The 19448-nt window shown below is 37.3% G+C and overlaps 1 protein-coding gene across 2 annotated transcripts in view; it reads left to right on the top strand.

Moving 5' to 3' along the window:
• The window catches only part of dph6 (diphthamine biosynthesis 6), a 79923-nt gene that overhangs the window by 29897 nt on the left and 30578 nt on the right, over window positions 1-19448 (top strand). For both annotated transcript variants that reach the window (XM_024277138.2, XM_024277129.2), the window contains exons 6-12: window positions 4745-4806; window positions 5439-5533; window positions 5616-5709; window positions 7242-7392; window positions 7704-7829; window positions 12152-12281; window positions 12397-12571. In XM_024277138.2, coding sequence (XP_024132906.1) covers window positions 4745-4806; window positions 5439-5533; window positions 5616-5709; window positions 7242-7392; window positions 7704-7829; window positions 12152-12281; window positions 12397-12571 — 833 coding nt within the window. The remainder of the gene's footprint in view (window positions 1-4744; window positions 4807-5438; window positions 5534-5615; window positions 5710-7241; window positions 7393-7703; window positions 7830-12151; window positions 12282-12396; window positions 12572-19448) is intronic.

Raw genomic sequence — 19448 nt, forward strand, 5'->3', positions numbered from 1 at the left:
CCTTCAATACTGCGCTCGGCTCAGTCTGTATCTGGGATCTCTTATCTTGTAATTTGGCATTAGGGACTGTTAGCAAAATTACACACAACCAGAACGAAAGCTCATTGGTGTCGGATAACCAAGTTTCACCAGTAAAAGTGCGAATTATAGTTGATCAAAAGAGATAATTACGGATAAATAATGTTTTTCTTGCTTAAGTAGAACAATTCATTTTCTGTTAAATTAATATTATTTTCAGAAAAAGGAGGTTTTCCAGTTTATAAGTTAAACTAATGATATAATATTTTTTATGAATCGTCATGGATTCTTTATACCCAAATATACCATTTCTCATCATAAATTTACTCTAAGGGGTACTCTATCTGAGGATATTAGCAATACGATAAATATCACGATATTTACGTTTCACGATACGTATCAGGATATATCTCAGGACTATACCAGAACAATTCTTTTTTTGCAATTTTCTTTAAAATAAAACTCTACCTGAATATTAATACATATGTTATGTTATTAAAATACTAAAAATTAATTGTATGATCACAACACAGTAGTGCAACTGTTCTCATATTGGTTGCAAGTTGCTTTTTCCCAAGCAAATTCATTATGATTTATTTTGGTAAATTAAGAAATACTTGTCCTTTAAGGCAGTGGTCCCGTGGGTCACTTGACCTGCAGACAAAAAAAGAAAAAGAAATAAATAAATATTTCTGTTTCATTTATGTTCTGATCCTGAAGGAAGTTTTATTTTGAAAGACTTCTGGATTCTGTTCACAATATCCATCTGACTTATGTAAAGACAAAGAATGATCACTGTTTTCTCTGAAAGATAACTCAGTCTGGATTGAGTGTTACAAATGCGTTCTATGGGGGCAAAAAAACAGCTATTGTTAATTTTGTTTTCTTTCAAATTAGAAATGGTTTATAGAAATCAAATTCACTTTGTTTTATTGAATCGTCATCATCTGCATAAAAATTATCAACTGATTTTTTTTTTTAGATTTTTTTTTTTAAACAAAATTTCTTGTAGTATTTTATTTTGAAAATAGATTTTGCTAAACTGAAAGCTTAAAAATACCAACTTCTGCCCCGTTTGTACCTGTCTGTCAAAATATTGTCCAATTTAAACCTTAAAAAAGTAGGGGACCACTGCTTTAAGGGAACAATGAATATTGTCTAATTTTTTTTAAGATGCAGAACTAGGTTTTTTCATAAATAATTAATTAAATATAATTCCGTAAACATTTTAAATTGATACAAGTATCGCTAAATGAAATATCGCGATATATCGTCATATACATTTTTCCCTACGCCCCTAAAAAGGATGTGTGTACTTATGCAAAAGTATAGATGTCCCATATATACTTAGAAGACTTTTTATCGCCATAGCAGTATCAATGCAATGCAAATCGCTTCAATTTTTCTCGCCTAATTCTAAAATAAGCTTGATTGTCTTAGTTCCTTGGCTAACTTTGTCTTCCTTGTTAATTTCAAGCCCTCAATGCCAACAGGGCTTTTAAAAATTGCAGTCTCTCATTACTAAACTCCCTGGTTTTAAAGTTCACTGAATTTAATTAGAGTTTTATAGGATAATACAAGGCAAAAAGGCCTTTTAAAAGAGAACTATTCACTCAGTCTCTCTTAGGGAAGTGCAGTCTTGCTGTCTCCTGTGGCAGACTAATGGCAGCTTCTAGTGGGCTTATTTGGGTTTAATGTGGCATAATGAGGTTAGGTAATTGAGTTTAGGTCAAGTTGTAAAACAGGTTCAGAGTAGACAAAGATGTGAAGATCATGTAAATGAGTGGCATTAGATTGGTGAGGGCTCACATCAGTAGGTATTTTTTTTTCTTGCCAAGCATGTATTATACAAGTGCAGACTCGTTCCACCTTCCCTCTTGTCCAAATGGTTTAATTCAGTCAGGAACGTCAATTAAGAAAACAGTCGTAGAGGTGCTAAGTGGTCCAGGGAGGAATATTCCACGTTAATTCAATCTTTGCATCGTTTTACCTCTCACTCCTGTCGTCCTGGCTTTCTGTCGTCTTCTATCCTACTTGTAAATATCACTTCATGTGTCATATATTATTTAAGAGCTGGGAAGTTAATGAACACATTAAAAACACTGCATCCGCTCAGCAATTTGGAGCCAATTATTAAAATTTGTTAAAAACCATGACTAATTAAAGGGGATATTCAAATGGGATGGAATTTTAATGCTTTTTTTTCCCACCTCCCTTATTACCTTGGTGGCAGGGTTAAGATGAGACGATGTTGAGATTAGATATTCTCACACTAATTAAAACCACAGATCCCCTGGGAGGAGAATAAGGTCTTGTTCTTTCGCTCTCCTGTATACCCTTTAGTCCCCCCCTTTCCAATGATGGTGACCCCCCCGAATGCTGGACCATACAGGCCCGGAGGAGAATTACATGTGGGATTAAGACGAACCAAGGATGGGATGCGACATCCCTCCTTCACATCTCCCGTCCGTTGCTTTCATCCTTTGCCCCCCATGGGGCCCGAGGATGACACATTAACCTTTGAGGTTGTCAGGACACGAGAGAAGAGACATTCTCACATTAGGATTAACTTTTTCCCTCTAATTAAACACATGAACATGCCCATGAGCGGAGCCATGTGATGAAGGGGCTTCTATTGGATTTTCAGAGAACTTATTAGGCCAATTCAGCAACTTTTTCATTGCAAGAGACATCAATGTCACAAATGCACACACTCTGTGTAGGTTCTCTTTAATTATCATGTCAATCACGGGGAGTTTTAGAAATCGGAAGTGGGAGCATGCTGTTGGAATAAGGAACCCATTTTTTGATTTGAACTTTTTGTTCAAGAAAAAAAATCAGTTTTATCCCAAACATGCTAACTTCTTTGTTAATTTGTTAAATTTGGCATTTTAAATCCATGATCTCTATTTATTCTGGCTGCACTTTCTTATCTCATGTCTTTAGTCACAAATACAAGGCGAGTCAACTGCAACTCCAACTTTAAAGCCAAATTCCTAGTATAAGGCTGTCAATTAAGGTCAAGTCCCAAGTCTTTGGCCAAAAAATCAAGTCCTTAATCTTTAGCTTTAAAGTAAAGCCAAGACCCAAGTGTTTATCTTCATATGAAAGTGACATCTCAAGTCTTTAGCTAAAAACTTAAAGTAAGTCCCAAGTCTTTAACTTTAAATTCAAGTCAAGTCTCAAGTATTTAAATATAATTTAAGGTCAAGTCCTAAGTCTTTCACTACAAACTAAAGCCAAATCTTTAATCTTCATCTTTAAAATAAAGCCAAGTCCCAAGTGTTTATTTTTAAAATAAAGTCAAGTTTAAGCTTCAGATTAAAGTCAAGTCAAGGTTTGTGTCTTTACCTTTAAGTTACAGTCAAGTCTTTAGCTACAATTTAAAGTCAAGTACCCCCCCCCCCCCAAAAAAAAAGTCAAGTCCTTACTCTTTAACTTTAAATTAAAATCAAGTCCCATGTCTTTAGCTTTAAAGTCAAATATAAAGTATTTAGTGTTAAATTGCAGTCAAGTCCCAAGTCTTTACCTTTAATTTAAAATCTTTGGGTTTTAGCTTTAGAAAACAGCCAAGTCTTAATTTTTACAATTAAAGTCTAGTCCCAAGAGATTAATTTAAACATAAAGTCTAGTCTTTAGTTTTAAATTAAAGTCTAGTCCCAAGACTTCAATAAAAAAAAAAAAGTCTAGTCTTGAGTTTTAAATTAAAGTCTAGTTCCCTAGTCTTTATCTTTAAATTAAAGTCTAGTCCCAAAGAGTTTATCTTTAAATTAAAGTCTAGTCCATAGTCTTTAGCTTTAAATGAAAGTCAAATCCCAAGTCTTGAGTGCTAAATTACAAGACCCAAGTCTTTACCTTTAATTTAAAGTCAAATCCCAAGTCTTGAGTGCTAAATTACAAGAAACAAGTCTTTACCTTTAATTTAAAGTCAAGTCCCATGTCTTTAGGTTTAGACTAAATACAAGGCTTTGGGGTTTCTGCTTAAAAAAACAACCAAGTCTTCATTTTTAAATTTAAGTCTAGTCCCAAGAGTTAAACTTTAAATTAAAGTCTAGTCCCTAGTCTTGAGTGTTAAACTAAAGTCAAGTCCCAAGTCTTAATCTTTAAATTAAAGTCTAGCCCCTAGTCTTTATCTTTAAATGAAAGTCTAGCTATGATATATTTCTTTTTAAATTTTGAGGTAGACATGTTGGTTTTGAAGGAAGAGATTACTTCTTTTTTTGCCGCTTTGATTTCTAAAAATGTTGTAAATTTGTAATGTTTCAATGTCTTAAGAAAAATGCTTTTTCCTCCCGCGCCTGTGAGTCACTTCCAAGCTCCCTTTCAGGAAAAGGGGAGGAAAAGGCAAATAAACAAGATCTCTTTCCAGAGTTTATGTTCTCAAATGGAACTAGATGTGGGGCTGAAAGGTCAAGGGTGTTTTTTTGCGTGTGTTTGGGGGGTTGTGTTGTGGCCAGCAATTGAAAATTGTAGGCCTTACCAGGAGGGATGTGTGTACATTATTCCCAAAGTCAAACAAATAGATCCAGGGAGCCGGTTTACGTGTGTGTTTGAACTGCCTGTAAACCTCCTTGCTTGTCATCTTTAATTATTGTTCACTTTTTCTGATCAGAACTTTTTTCTCCCCCTTTTCTTGCATCCTTTTTAAATAAAATTGTGTTTAAGTGTTTATTTTCTCTGCTTTTTTTGTGTAAATTTGTGTGTTTTCTTTCCATGTGGATGCCAGGCCTGGATCCAGAGAAGCACTTAGGAAAATCGCTTGCTGACATGGAGCCATATTTGAAAGAGGTTTTGTTTTTTTTTACCAAATCCTTTGATTAATGCTCCTGCCTTTTTGTCAATGTAAAATTATTTTAAAGTCCCACTCCAACTACATTTCTTCATTTTATAAAATTGTTCCAAGTATTTTTTTTAATTAAAAATATTATTTTTTTGGCCAAAATTTTAAGTTTTTAAGACATTTCACACACACAGGGCAATTCTGAGTTGTGGGCGGGACTATTGACACAGAACGACCCTCCCCCCTCATTGTTTTTAAGAGCTCTGGAATTTTGGCTGTGGGTGGAGTCAAGCTCCAACTTCCCTGTTTGGTTACCCTTTAATTTAAATCTGAAAAATTGTTTGACCGTTTTCGATATGTTTCTGATTTCGATGCATTTTTTATGAAGCACTTCTACATTAATCATTAATCAATATGAATTTGAACCTTTTAATTAGTGGCATAATATGACCTTTATTTTGTTTCTTGTTGTTTTGGAGGACAAACATCATGCCGTGACCTGTTAAAACTGTTGTTAAAGTATTTTTAAAGAAAAAAATCTTGCAAAGTTAGACTAAAGAAGACACTTTTATGTTTTTGTATTTCATTTATTTGTGTTTTCATTGTTTTTTTCTTTGTTGTATTTTTTTATACTGAGCAGCTTTCTGAAAAATATGGAGTCAATATTTGTGGTGAAGGAGGAGAATATGAAACATTCACCCTTGATTGTCCTCTCTTCAAAAAAAAGATTGTTATGTGAGTAGACAAAGTTTCACACGGAAGGAACTTTATTCACAAAGATTTTCTGAAGTGTTTTTTTTTTTGTGCGTTTGTCCAGTGATGCAGCAGAAACGGTGATCCACTCAGCAGATGCGTTTGCTCCAGTCGGCTACCTGCGCTTCACCAAAATGCACACGGAGAGCAAAAGCGGCGTGAGTCAAACGTTTCTCTAGTACAACGTGTTCCACAAAGGAGATCAATGCTGCTCAATGCTCTGTCGATTTTACAAGCAAAACTTTGGGTCGCTTTGGGGTCGATCACTTTAAAACTGCTGTCAGGGCAAAAAAAAAAAAAAACAACACAAATGCAAGAGCAAAACCCTGTGGTGTCTGATAACTTTGTGGAGGAGAAGAAGAGCACTGCGGGGCAGAGTTCAGATCGGGCTCCAGAGGGTCTCTCTATCTCGCTCTTTGCTTTCGGTCCTTCCCTTCATCCCATCCACATGCTCCTCTAGCCCCACATGGCCTACTTTGACGTCTGCAATATTCGCTGCAGCCTGAAACGAGGCCCGGCTTAATAAACATGTCCGCTCACATTAAGGCGCTTTGCATTCAGGTAGCTGGCTAAGAGTTGCAGGCTGGGAATAGGAATTGGCTTTTGGTAAATTGGAATTCAAAGACTGGAGAAGAGATGGAAGAAAATGTAAAATATTTATTTTTTTAATCTAATTAGCTAATCTGTCCTAAAGATGCTTATAATTGTAGGATTTGGGGAGGAGGGGAAGAAGGTTGTTGCACATCATGCAATATTAAGCTTTTGTGTTTATGTACTGTACATCATAAAGGGGGGGGGCTCATGGACAGAAAACATACCCCCATCCTACAACCTCTTTGACCCTGCAGCCTCACTCCCTACAGCTATATATTTTTTCCCCCTCCCCTCCCACTGCTCCCTTACCCCCCCGCCCTCCCTTAGGTTGCGGAGGGAACTAAAGCCTGCAAGAACAGGGGAGGGGTGGGGCGGCGGGGGGAGCAACCAGGGGAGAACCTGCCCCGGTTCAGCCTTCTGAAGCTCTTCTCGTCAGGGTGACAGATCCACGGTGACACCAGCACTAGAGGAAACTGCACCGAGCTCAGGGAGGGGGAGGGGGGGCACCATGATTTGCCCTCCATTAATGCTAGTCAAGCTATTTTTCATGCTGGCCAGGAGAGAGGGGCTGAAGTATAATTAATTTGATTATCATATGCCGTAATGCAGCTGACAGCAAATTTGGAGGGATGGGTGGGGTGGAGTCGTGTGTGTGTCTGTGTGTTGGGGGGGGTTAGGGGAAAATATGTATTTAAATATGTGACGCCCCAGCAAGATTTGGCAGGTAATATGTGCGCCTTAGAGAATGGTAATTATTTGTTATTTAAAGACGAGGCTGGAAGAACAAATAAAAAAATTCCAAACCATGTCTCACCCATCCGGTCCTGAGTTTTGACTGACAGGCAGCATGATTGAATCTACAATAACAGAAAACACCACTCGCTATTTTGCCTGAACCCCCGAATATGTTAGCATGTTGTTTCATATTCATTCACCTTGAAGTTATGCGCGCCTCGGTCCCTGTCATGTACGACTGACGCCGGTTCACTCGGAAAAGGTTGGCTAATTATACAGCGTTTTGTCTGTCTGTGCAAAAGGCTGGCTGCTCTTTGGTGGGCATTTGGCCTGATGTATTCCCTGTGGTGCCTCATTGCAGGACTTGGTGGCAGGAGCTTTGCCCCATGGTAGTTGTCCTTGCCAGAAAGCCATTGACAAGATGACGGAGGAGTTGGAATATGCTGATCGAGCCGAAGACGACCCGTGCAAATTTACATCAAATTCTGACCTTGGTTGTCAGGGGGGCCACGGTGGGATTCATTTGTTTGTGAGACGTGCATGCATGAGTGTGCGCTGATGTCTGCGTGTCAAATGATATCTTTTAGCGGTGGGCGTGATCCCTGAATCTGTCAAAAGCAACCAGCATTGTGATATCAATGTTTCTTTAAACTGTTTGACAAGACTTGTCAGTTTGAGATTAGAGATTTTAATCATTTACTTCATGTATTTATTACAAATAAATCAACATCCTTTAAAATGTCTAGTTAAACCTGATACAAAATTGGGATTTATGTTTTTTTTCTTGCTTTGTCCATGAAGTTGCAATTGCGTTTTTTTGCAGAAATTCGTCCGTCTGTCTCCCAAAGAAGCTCCAGAGGTTTTCGGTGGATCTCTGGCATCCATGGACTCCAGAGTGAAGACGCTGGGATTGAGGGACAGACGTTGGCTGCTTTCAAAATGCTGAAAAGTATGTTAAAGTGTCAAAAATGATCCAAGACTAGAGCAGAAAAGCAATGAAAACAACACTTTTTCCAAAAAAGTTTGTCCAAATACAAATTCTTTCCCTACAGCTTCTCCCTACCCCTACATTGAGTTATGGAAATAAAGTCACGATGTCCGAGTTCCCACCCTAATCCCTAACTACTAAAAAACTAGTGACTATTTGTGACTCCACTGTGTTTTGATGACAAAAATCTGGATGATTTTATTAAAAAATTACATTTAAACATGTTTTTTTTTTTTTTTTTTTCAGAAAAATTGTTCAACCGCAATGCATTGTGGTCTATATTCGCTCATGTAGTGAGTATTGATGCACGCTAGTTTTTCGCAAAGGCTTCTGGGTAATTTCAATTTTGGAATTGTAGATTCGTACAGCACTATAAAATGGCAAATGCACCATATAGTGAGTAGCGGGGAGTTCGGACATAGCGACTGTCTTCAAATTCGGATGTAACTCCCAGTCGATGACATCATCAACAGTCGCCGGTCAGCTATGTTAGCGCGTAGCTGCTAGCACTCAGAAACATGGATTTTCTAACTTTAAAAAGTCATTTTGGGCTTCAAGGGAGACCCTTGTGAAGAAAAGCGCATGATGCGCCTCGCCCCACCGGCGGAGGGATACAGAACTCGGAGTCCCTTCATTCTACTCTTAAAAAAACTGTTTCGGACACCCCTTTCCCTTCAAATGCTCCTTCAATTGGAAGAGTAAGGAGAAAAAGTAGGGGAAGAATTCAGATTCGGGCATCACCATTATTTTTGAAACCGAGAGCTACTTCATGGGTACCGAGTCATACAAAGGGCTACCAGTTTGAAATAGCACATTTTCTTGGTTTGCCTTTAGCTATACATTATTAATAATGAATAATGATACTCCTACATGCAAAAACACTGACTTTTCACCTTAATTATTAACAATGACAACAAGCTATGAAACAGATACCAATATACAGCATTTTATTAATGTCAGTAATTGTTAAATTTTCAGAAAATCTCTTACATTTCATGGGACAAATGTCACATTTTGACTGTGTTGTTCCATGTTTATCAATTTTGTAATGTTAAAGAAAAATCACCTTACACACTTTGAAACAAATCTTGTCACATTTTGAACTAATGACCATATCTGCTGAATATTTAACAAAATTAATGGTTTTTGAACTGGAGTAGGTCCGAGGTCACCTAAACTTATCTAAAGTTCATGTACCATCAGCATATTTTTACGATTTTTTTTTTATTTTTACATCTATTTAAATGCAAGTGTAATTGAAAAAAAAAATAGCAACAGAATAAAATGTAATTCTAGACGCAGCTCACATGTGAGTTTTGCTGATTTTTGAAGAAACCTACGAGCAACTTGTGTGGTCCTTGAGGGCGCCATGTTGATGACCCCTGATTTAGACAAAGTGGCCACTAAGTAAAAGAAATTACTTTCAGCCGATTATAGCCTTGTTTCCATTGAGCGATCCAGTTCGGTCTAGTCCGGTATTTTTAATGGGTTTCCATTATAAAGTGGACCATTAAACCATAGCAGTTTTGGGCCCCAGTCTGTTGTAAGTCCATAGAAAAAAAGTGGCTTTTCCAACTTGTGTGACTCAAAGTGCTTAACTTAAAAACACAATTGTACTTAAAAAAAAAAAAAAGCAACACATTTCACAAAAATATATATATAACCCATACAATGACTTAACCAATACCGCTCAGTTGAAACAAGCCTTAAAAGTCAATTTTTATGGAAAAATTGTGTCAAACTTTTGTTCAGGTTAAGATTAGGGAGTCCATACATGTAATAATCAACTACAGAGCACAACTTCAAGCAAACTTTAGATTAGTGTGTCCGTCTTCCTGCTGTGTTAGCCAGCCAGCCTCACAAGAACACGTAGCATCGCTTGACAACTCGTTTCTTACTCAGAAGTGCTTCTCAACTCAACAAGCAAACCTCGTGTCAGAGTCGCCTGTCAAACCAAAAAGACACGGTGAGCCGGCCACCAAACAACTACAAGTATTTCAAATTAACCCCACACCATACTCTTGTTCTCACACACACAGACACGCAAACATGGACGAGTTATTGTTTTTGCCCTGAAGAAGTTTAGAAGTGCTCACTTTTTTTTTTCTCTTTTTCCTTTTTTTCTGATGGAGATACAAGAGCGAAAGATGAAAAGCATATTTAATGTTTATGGTGGTGCCGGGCTGAACAGCCTTCACAGTTCAGAGACAATATTAAACAAGTTAATATTTAATGAAGAACTTCTTTGTATGAAGGCGAAGTAGTCTGAGACGCTGGTGTTAGCAAAGGAAAAACAAACTTGAAGATCTTTCAGATGAGAGGCTTTGCTTCAAGGGTTCGTCCCGTGTTTACATACAAAGCCCACAATGTGCACACATGCTCCATTGTGTTCTTTTTACGGAGATGGTCAGTTTTACTGCTTTAAACACTGGGTTGCTTTTTGCACAGCTCTCTCAAACGTCCTGATATATCAGGAGGAGGATTTTCCTTTTTTTAGCCTTTGATTGTTGTGTACTTTTGGCCAAATTTAGCTGTCGCTCAAATTGTTTAATCCTGCTCCACCATTGGTGTAAGACACATGAGCTGAAGAAGTGTTTTATTCCTTCAATGTGACCTGGAGGAAGACAATGGGGTCAAATCAGGATCAGTTTAAAGTGAATAAAAAACAAGACTGAAAATGTGAATTTGAAATTTGAAATCGGTTTTAAACTTGAAAATACATATTAAAAACTTCAAGAAATTATTGAAAATTTGAAAATCTAATATTCAAAACCTGAAAGAAATGTTGAAAATTTGAAAGGAAAATGTAAATTTAAAACTTCTTGAAATTCAAATTTTAAATATTATACTTTTTTTTATTTTCAATAATTCCTTTAATTTTTCAATATGTGTTTTTTAATTTTAAACTGCTTTCAAGTTCTCTCTTGTTTTTAATTCACTTTAAGCTGATCCTGATTTGACCCCATAAAAACTGCTGTGTTTTACTCCAATGGGAGTGACCACTTGCAGTGGCGGATTTGGCAGTTTTGGGGCCCTGTGCCCCAGGCAATTGCCTACCCTTTTCTTAATGGTACATCCGTCCCTGGTGACAACCTCACTTAATGTTTCCTAATATATATTGATCATCTTGTTGTTGAAAAATATGAAGTTTCTGAACAATTACAATGAATAAACGTTTGTTTTCTATATCACCCATTGAAATTGCCTATCGTGAAATGAGGGCCAAATCCATAGCCATTTTTCTGCATTAGCACCACATGCTACCACTGAGGCCTCTGACTGAATAACTTGCAATAAAGAAAAAAATATCAGAAAAAATAATCAAGATGTTAAGAAAAATGTATCTCAGCAAAAAAATGGTTATTCTGACAAATAGAATGACTTAGAAATAACTGTATTCCTCAATAGAAGTCTATAAGATTTTGGCTTCTTGGAGCCAGAAGCTACTTCCTGTTTGGAACATGAGGGGGGAGGGGTTTAGCTGTCCAGTGATTTTACTCTCAAAAAAATACGTAAAATAACTTCCATGCTTTTTGATATTTATCTCTGTCATTTAAAAAAAAAGCCAAATCACTGAACTATCAAAAGGCTTTCATCCTCCCCCGTCACTCTGTAGAAGTGGAATATTCCGTCAACAGTGAGTTAGCTAGCAAACAGTGACTCTTTAAAGAGATTTAAAAACAAAAAAACGCAGCAAGATGAAGGTAAAAATCCAAGCGGCAGAAAAAATGATCATCATCAATAAATTGTAGATGCAATAAAAGAAAAAGAAATGAAAACTATCTCACACAAAGTTCTAAGAATGTAAGCTAAACAACAGCAAAACTGATGTGCAGGAGGAAGCAGAATAAAATCAAAGGAACTCAATAAGAAGATAAAGAAAGTCTAAAAAAAAGAAAAGGGACAAAAAAGGTAGGAGAGGCAAAAAGAAGGACAGACGATGATTTTTTAAGCCATTCCATAATGTGCTGTTATGTTCCATCATTTCATTATTTTTTTTTTTTTACCTTATTTTTGACTAAATTTGATGTTTTAGCCTAGCTTCTGTTCAATTTTAAATGCAATTTATTTTGTTTGCTTGTAAGGCAACTGTTTAATACTTTACTGGGACATTATGTATTATTGTCACAGTAAGGAGTGCTCACTTTGTTTTTTTTTTTTTTAACGACTAGATTTTTTAACTTACCAAAAATAAACAGTATAATAGCCAGAATGTGCATAGTTATATATAATTTATATTAATCTCTTGCTAATTTTTCTTTAAATCTTCTCTGTATCTCCAGATGAGTTGGAAAGCAGATGTTTGGAGGTGAAAAATATTGTTTTGGTTCACTTGTATGTGAGGAGGATGCAGGACTTTGTTTCCCTTAACGACGTCTATAAGAAATATTTCACCACAAACCCTCCAGCCAGGTAATCATCCACTTTGTCATGAAGCATCATTATTTTATTAGTCCCCTTGCTCCTGTACTTTTGTTGTTCAAGTTGCAGCTATGATGGAATTTTTGTTTTTATTCCATTTGTGCAGGGTGTGTGTCCAGGCACCGCTTCCTGCTGGTCACCTCCTTCAGATGGACTGTCTGCTCCATAACCGGCCTGAACACTCAGAGGAAAACCGTTTCCATCAGAGAGAAGCCCTCCATGTCCAGAGCCTGTCACACTGGGCACCAGCCAACATCGGGCCGTACAGCCAGGCCCTGAGGGTAAGACTCCACATCCTCCCACAGGAGCACCAGTACATGCCGTCCTGACAGCCTCACATTCAGGGCAGTAAAAAACGAAAAGTGCTGCATGTTTTTTTATTTTCTTTTTATTTAAACAAGTTAGAAAAGTTGAATTTTTTTCCCCCTAAAATGTTTGAAAAAGTTAACCCTTTAACACCTGAGGGGTCGCCGATGACAAAAAAAAAATCTTTAACATGCTGTAACTTTTCAACCGTTAACACGATCAGCAAAATTCCAGCAGATTCTAGATTTTTGATGTAACCTTTTCCCAATATCCCTATAGTTTGTATTGACTGAGCAAACAAATCAAAACCTAAGTGTAATTTTAGTTTAATTTAAGTCCCCATTTGACTACAACTAACAAGAATCCCAGAGTTAGTTAAAAACATTTAACTCTGGCTTTATTGCGCAGAATTTGTTGATTTAATCCTCACATTTGCTGCAGCAGGTGGTGCATTCTGGGACTGCATGGAATTTCTGCTCGCTAATTCTGCTGGTAGAGTTCAGATTTGGTTGGTAGACTTTGAATGTTACCAACCACCCCTGCTAGAAACCAAAAAAAATAATTTAGAGACACACATATATATATATATAGATATAGATATATATCTATAAATTGAAGTGAAAAAGGTAAAGGGACATGTAACCAGATTTTACCATGGCTATATGTATATTTTTGAAGATCAGATTTGGTCACATTTTCAGTTGACCCATAATAAAGTCATGAAAGAACCAAACTTCATGATTGTTTTTTGTGACATTAAAGTATCTGTTCCAAACTCTATATCAGAGAAATGTCAGAGTTGTAGAAATAACTAGAAACTCAAGAGAGCCATGACATTGTGATCTTTACAAATGTATGTAAACTTTTGACAACAACTCTCTCTCTATATATATAATATAAAACATTTTCCCAATATTTTTGAAAAAAATGAGTCAGTCAAAGACCATAAACACCTGAACTCCGGTGTTAAAGGGTTAACCTGTACATCAAAAAGTCATAAATATCGGTTTCAAAATTTCCTCTCTAAGTATCTTCGTCCCCAGTTTGCACTTCATCCATAATTTTTTCTTGCATCTTTCAACCTAATTCCCCTTATTTTCCCAAATCGGTTTCTGATTGAGGCACATTTCTGAAAACTGATGTTGTTTAGATTGATTTGAGGTTAAAGAGTGTATTTTGTCGGCTGCCCTTCAGCGATGGTTTCTCGACACGTAACCGAGGATAAATCTTCAAAACGATCAAACATGTTTGCGACTCTGTTTAGCTGTGCTTTAAAAAACAGTTGCAGTGTTTGACTTGTATTTAGATGGATGTCTTTGGATGTGATTTTATGCGATGAATTGTTCTCACGACTGCTTTTGTCTATACGCGTAAATATGTATTCCTGTGTGTGTATCCACTTGTTTGTAAAGCTGCACGTCTTTCATATTGTTTCCAACCCCAAAAAATAGAATGTGGAATTCAAAGGCTGAGCAGAGGAAGTGTAGGCCGTGGTTACACGGTTGGCTTGGTGTTGTGTTTATCCAATGTGTATTATATAGGATTACACTTGTCAAGGTACTGTCAACAAGGATAGTGTCCATCTCCTCTACACTGTCCTTGATCCTGCAGCCAAATCCGCCTGTGAGTGAGAACATGTGTGGATTAGCCATTCGTTCAGAGCTTGACGGCATATCTCAGCTCTGAAGTTCAGTTTGGATTCCCAAGATGTAACCTACAGAGCCCGCTTTGCTTTTAACATGCCAGCAGTGTTTGATTTCCTCAATGGAGCCTCATTGAGACATGAAATTGAAGTCAGCTGTGTGCATGTGCCGTAGCCTCTGCAAAACAGTCTAATCTCTCATTCCTCTAATTACCATTCATATTCGGAGCAATTTGAGAAAACAATGAGAGGAGTTTGCTTGCTCAGAGCTGTGCGATGCACTTCACACGACCCCTGTGTACCCCCCCTCAATGTGTCTCCTCCTCCTCCTCCACGCAGCAATGGTTTAATTTGATCAAAAATGTATTAACAGCTCTTCAGTGCAGCCCGAGAGTTTTACATATTGATATAATTACCCCCTCGCTGTGAGCAAGCATGCAGCCCCACCCCACCTCACCGCCACAATGCTGTCTCCATCTTAATGACGATTTTCCCTGGTAACTGTTGCTGCGTGACAACCACGGAAGACTGTTGTTTGAGACCAAACACGTGAACCGTCTGCACTTAAGAGCTACTAAAGTGCTTAAAAAGTAACTCCAAATGATCGCTTTAAACATCCAAATTTGATTTTATTAGATCTGTCACTCTCAAGCGATAAATAAAAAATTTAACTAACTTTGTAGCAATACAATACAGGCCAATTATTTGACTGAAACTGTCAAGATATAAATGATTCATTTTATAGCTATAAATGAAAATCCCTTTAAAAAATATCAACTTTTTTCCTTACTCTCACTTTTTTTCATTTAAAAACAGTACATAACATCAAAATTAATGAGAAAGAGAAAGAAGAGAATAAGAGTAAGAAAACGTACATTATCTGCCTCTATTGCTAATAGAGCCGCCATGATTAGTTGACTAATCAACATATGGAGTTGGAGTTTAGTAAAGTTGAAAGGTTTAATGCCATTCTGCTAGCTTTTTGGACAATTTTGGCATCTATTAAGGTTTTTTAGACTAATTTGGAGTTTAACAAATATTTCATACATGTTTAACCTATTTGACTAATTTATGATTTTTTTTTCAGTTTTTTAGGCTATTTTGGAGTTTAGCTAATATTTCAGCTGCATGCTAGCTGTTTTGGCTAATCTTTTTTGCGTTTTTTAGGCTAGTTTTGCACTAACTAATATTTTAGGCTGCTTTTGCTTTCAGCGTTTTCAGCTATTTGCTTCAGTGTTTTCAGCATCAATTTCAGCGACAAATTCAGCTTACAATAGTAAGATGGTACCCCATCCAGTGCGTTGGGTACCGGTACTGGACGCAACCCGACGACCAGTCCACGTCTGGTAACACATCCGGTATTGCATCCGGTGTCGGGTTAGGGTAACTATACCGGGGTTTGGTACTAGTACCCCAACCCAGTACCTGCTTGCTTCCGGTACCACGTCCCAACCCAGTGTCTGGTACTGTTTCAGGTCCGGTACCTCATCTGGTACCAGTTTGAATCTGGTACCGCATCTGGTACTGCGTCCAGTGTGGGGTTAGGGTACAAGTACTGGATGCGACCCGAGGACCTGTTCGCGTCTGGTTCTGGATCCATACCGCGTCCCGAGGGCTGCCAAAATCCAAAATTTTTAAAAAGTGAAGCGAAGGAGTCCTTAACCAAATGTCAACATGTGGGTTGGAGATGAGAATGTGTTGGCTAATGGGTTCCACCGCGCGACCCTGTAATGTTCCTGGGCAGCCACTATCCGATGTCAAATTTTAGAGAAAAATCATCCGATCACTTTAAAATTTGCGTTCACCGCTTGGCATGTACAATAAAGCCTCCCAAGTACAAATGCCACCGCGTGATGCTGAATCTGCTAAAAAACCTTGCTTTTAGGTCTCTGTTCGGTGGCGTTTTGGGAAATGTGATCGTAGTCTAATGCAAATACTTTTACTCTAATTCTTTAATTGTGATTTCTTGTAGTTACATTAAATACAATTTCCTTTTGTCCGGGCTGCTTTACTTAGTCCTTTACTCAATGCATTCTTTTCCACAATAATCCGAATAAAAAGATCGAATCTGATCGACTCTTCCCGTAAGGCAACTCTTTTCCTGCTCCTTCTAGCAGTGGAGAAAATCCTATTTCTTATTTTTAATATTTTAGAAGTTTTGATCTATAAAGCTCTAAGCTGTAGATGTTGCGAGCCAAAATGCAACTGATGTCTCCTGTCTAGCCGTGATAGGACTATTTTAGTTTATCTGTGTGCATGGCGTTTGATAAACAACACATGGCCAATGACAGAACGGGGCATTGCATATTTTTATGATGGTTATCCTGAGAGGGCCGCTGCTGGTGGAGTTATTGAGGAGCTGCGTCTCAGATTGGCAGGTGATGGATGCTGGACTTTCAAACTCCATCCGTCTCTTCATCTGTTTGCTCGGCTTGTCCTGTCTCTCTGCGTCTGCTCATGGAAATGGCAAGCTGACTGAATGTCGACTCTGCCTGGCAAACTGACAGATTCTGGATCTGACTTGATTTAAGGAATTAGTTAACCTTTATAATGTCAGCGCTGGGGGGTGGTGGTCCCTATACGTTGATATACAATATGGCATCACTATATTTAAAGCTGCAAAGATGAAACGTCAGTTTTAATTTATGGATACATTTACTGGATTGTACATAATGTGTACTGATCATCTTGGATTATTTATAGTAAATAATAATAAATATTTGTCCTTTTTTATTGCACTGGTAAGTATTTTTAGAAGGCTGGGTGTAAAAAATATTATTTCAATACAAGAAATGTCAAATTATGAACGCACAAATGTAACATAGTAAACAAGTATTTTCAAATATTGCAATAGAAAGAACCTTAAATCGATTCTTGTTTGGAATCTCTTTGGTGGCACATTTACAGTCGAACACAATAGTCCCGTACGTCTGAATAGAAGGACTATCAGCTGAATGGTTGTTAAACATCTCCTCTTTCCTGTTAAGGTAAGTGGCTCACCCCTGGGATATTTGCTGGGAAATTATACTCACTGATCAGATTCTGCGGGGTGTGTTTAGGGAGCCGGCTGCACCAGCCTCAGGTTGCTCCCGAGCAGCAACCTCTTGTTTCAGTCCCTTAATTGTGAGTGACAGTCAATATTATGGGAGATTGTCTTGCCCAAGCCTGGGATGGGATTTGCATTGGATTTTTAACATTGTCAAAGTGGACTTGTGAGCCTTCAGGAGGGAAGCGAATCCGACGGCGGCCATTAACATCAAAGGGGGGAGTGTACTGAGGCGGGTGATAGAATCCGAATAATCTTCTTACTGTAGTAGAAATATCTAAAAGCAATGGGTTGAACTTTGTCCTTTTTGTCGGGGAGTCCAAAAGTCTGAGACGTCAGCCCACCCACAATGGACAAGAGGAGGAACTCAAAGAACAGAGTTTTATCTTTTGATTCATTTTAAAAGCATTCCTTTAATTATGATTATGCGATTTTTCTAGGACACAGACCATATACATCCCTTTGGCTTCTTCCTATTCCTACATTGATCCCTCCAAGTGGAGAGATATGGAAAACATAACTGATTTGTCTGAATTCCCTCCCTACTCCTTAAAAAACTATATAGTTTAGGACTATCTAGTGTCCTGGATTTGACGTCACTGATTTCACAAAGTAAAGATCTAAACCAGAGTTCTGCAATTGTGGCTCTCTGGCTAAAAAAAAAAATAATAATAAAGCAATAATTTTAAAACATTTGGAGATTAGCTATTATTTTAGCAACATACTAATGTTTTTGGCTAATTTGTCAACTACTGGGGTTTTTAGGCTAATTTAGAGTTTAGCTTCTATTTTAGCTACAGGCTAACATTTTTGACTAATTTAGTTTACTGAGGAATTTTATGCTAATTTGTGGGTTAGCTAATAATTTAGCAACATGCTGATGTTTTCTGCTAATTTGTTACCTACTGAAGTTTTTGGGGGAAATTTAGAATTTAACTTCTATTTTAGCTACAGGCTAACATTTTTGACTAATTTAGTTTACTGAGGAATTTTAGGCCATTTAGGAGTTAGGCTAGTAACTGAGCAATGAGCTAGCTTTTTTTTTTTTGTGCTAATTTTGCCTCATGAAATTTTTTATGCTAACTTGGAACTAAGCTAATTTTAGTAATATGCTAATATTTTTGGCTGATTTAATTTACTGTCTAAATTTATACTAATTTGGAGTTCAGCTAGTAAGTAGGCAACAAGCTATCTTTTTTGCTAATTTGGCCTCTACTGAAGGTAGAAGGTAAAAACGTTAAAAAAAAATCCCATTTGAAGAGAATGCTAGTTTCTTTTTAGATTTTTTATTTTGTTAGTGCCAAAAATAGACATAATTCATATTTATAAAAAAGCAAAAGGGACATGATTGCAAATCTAAATTTCCTAAAGGCTAAAGACTATGCAGCTCCTTCTAGGTTTTGATCAGTAGAAAACGAGCTGAACCCTGATCTAATCAATACGAGCATGTTACGACGCCTTTTTATGAATCCATTTTGTTCTGATGATAAAAACTTTAATGGTTTAATGAAAAACTTTTTTTTTTGTTGTTCAAACGCAATGCATTATGGTCTATATTCCTCAATCTAGTGAGCATCAATACACACTCGTTTCTCGCAGAGACTTCTGGGAAACTTCGGGGGCACTAAATTTTGGAATTGTGTAGGACACTGGTACAAAGTGGTAAGCTAAGTAATGAGCAGTCAAGGAATTCAGACATAACCAGAGTTTTCAAATTCGGACGAAGATGTAATCAATAATCGCCTGTCATCTACGTTAGCTAGTAGCTGCCAGCGCGTGGGAAAACACAATTTCCATCTCCGAATTCCTTCGCTCATCACTCAATAGTGAATTATATAGTCCATTTGCTATTTTGTAGTGCTGTACGAAACTACACTTCCTAAATCTAGTGCACTAGAAATTTCCCAGAAGTCTTTGCAAAAAACTAGCACGCATCGATGCTCACTACAATGGTGACTATAGACCACAATGCATTGGGGTTGAACAATTTAAGCAGGGAACAAAAGTGTTTAAATGTATTTTTTTTTTAAACAACCACATTTTAATCATCAGAACACAGGGGAGTTACAAATGGACGTGAAATGTTTATATTTATTCCATTTTCAGTCTGTGAAATCGGTGATGTCATATCCACTGTTTAGAAAAAAACAAAACAAAAGAAAAG

This window comes from Oryzias melastigma, linkage group LG22 (genome assembly GCF_002922805.2).
Source record: "Oryzias melastigma strain HK-1 linkage group LG22, ASM292280v2, whole genome shotgun sequence".
In the NCBI taxonomy this organism is placed as follows: domain Eukaryota; kingdom Metazoa; phylum Chordata; class Actinopteri; order Beloniformes; family Adrianichthyidae; genus Oryzias; species Oryzias melastigma.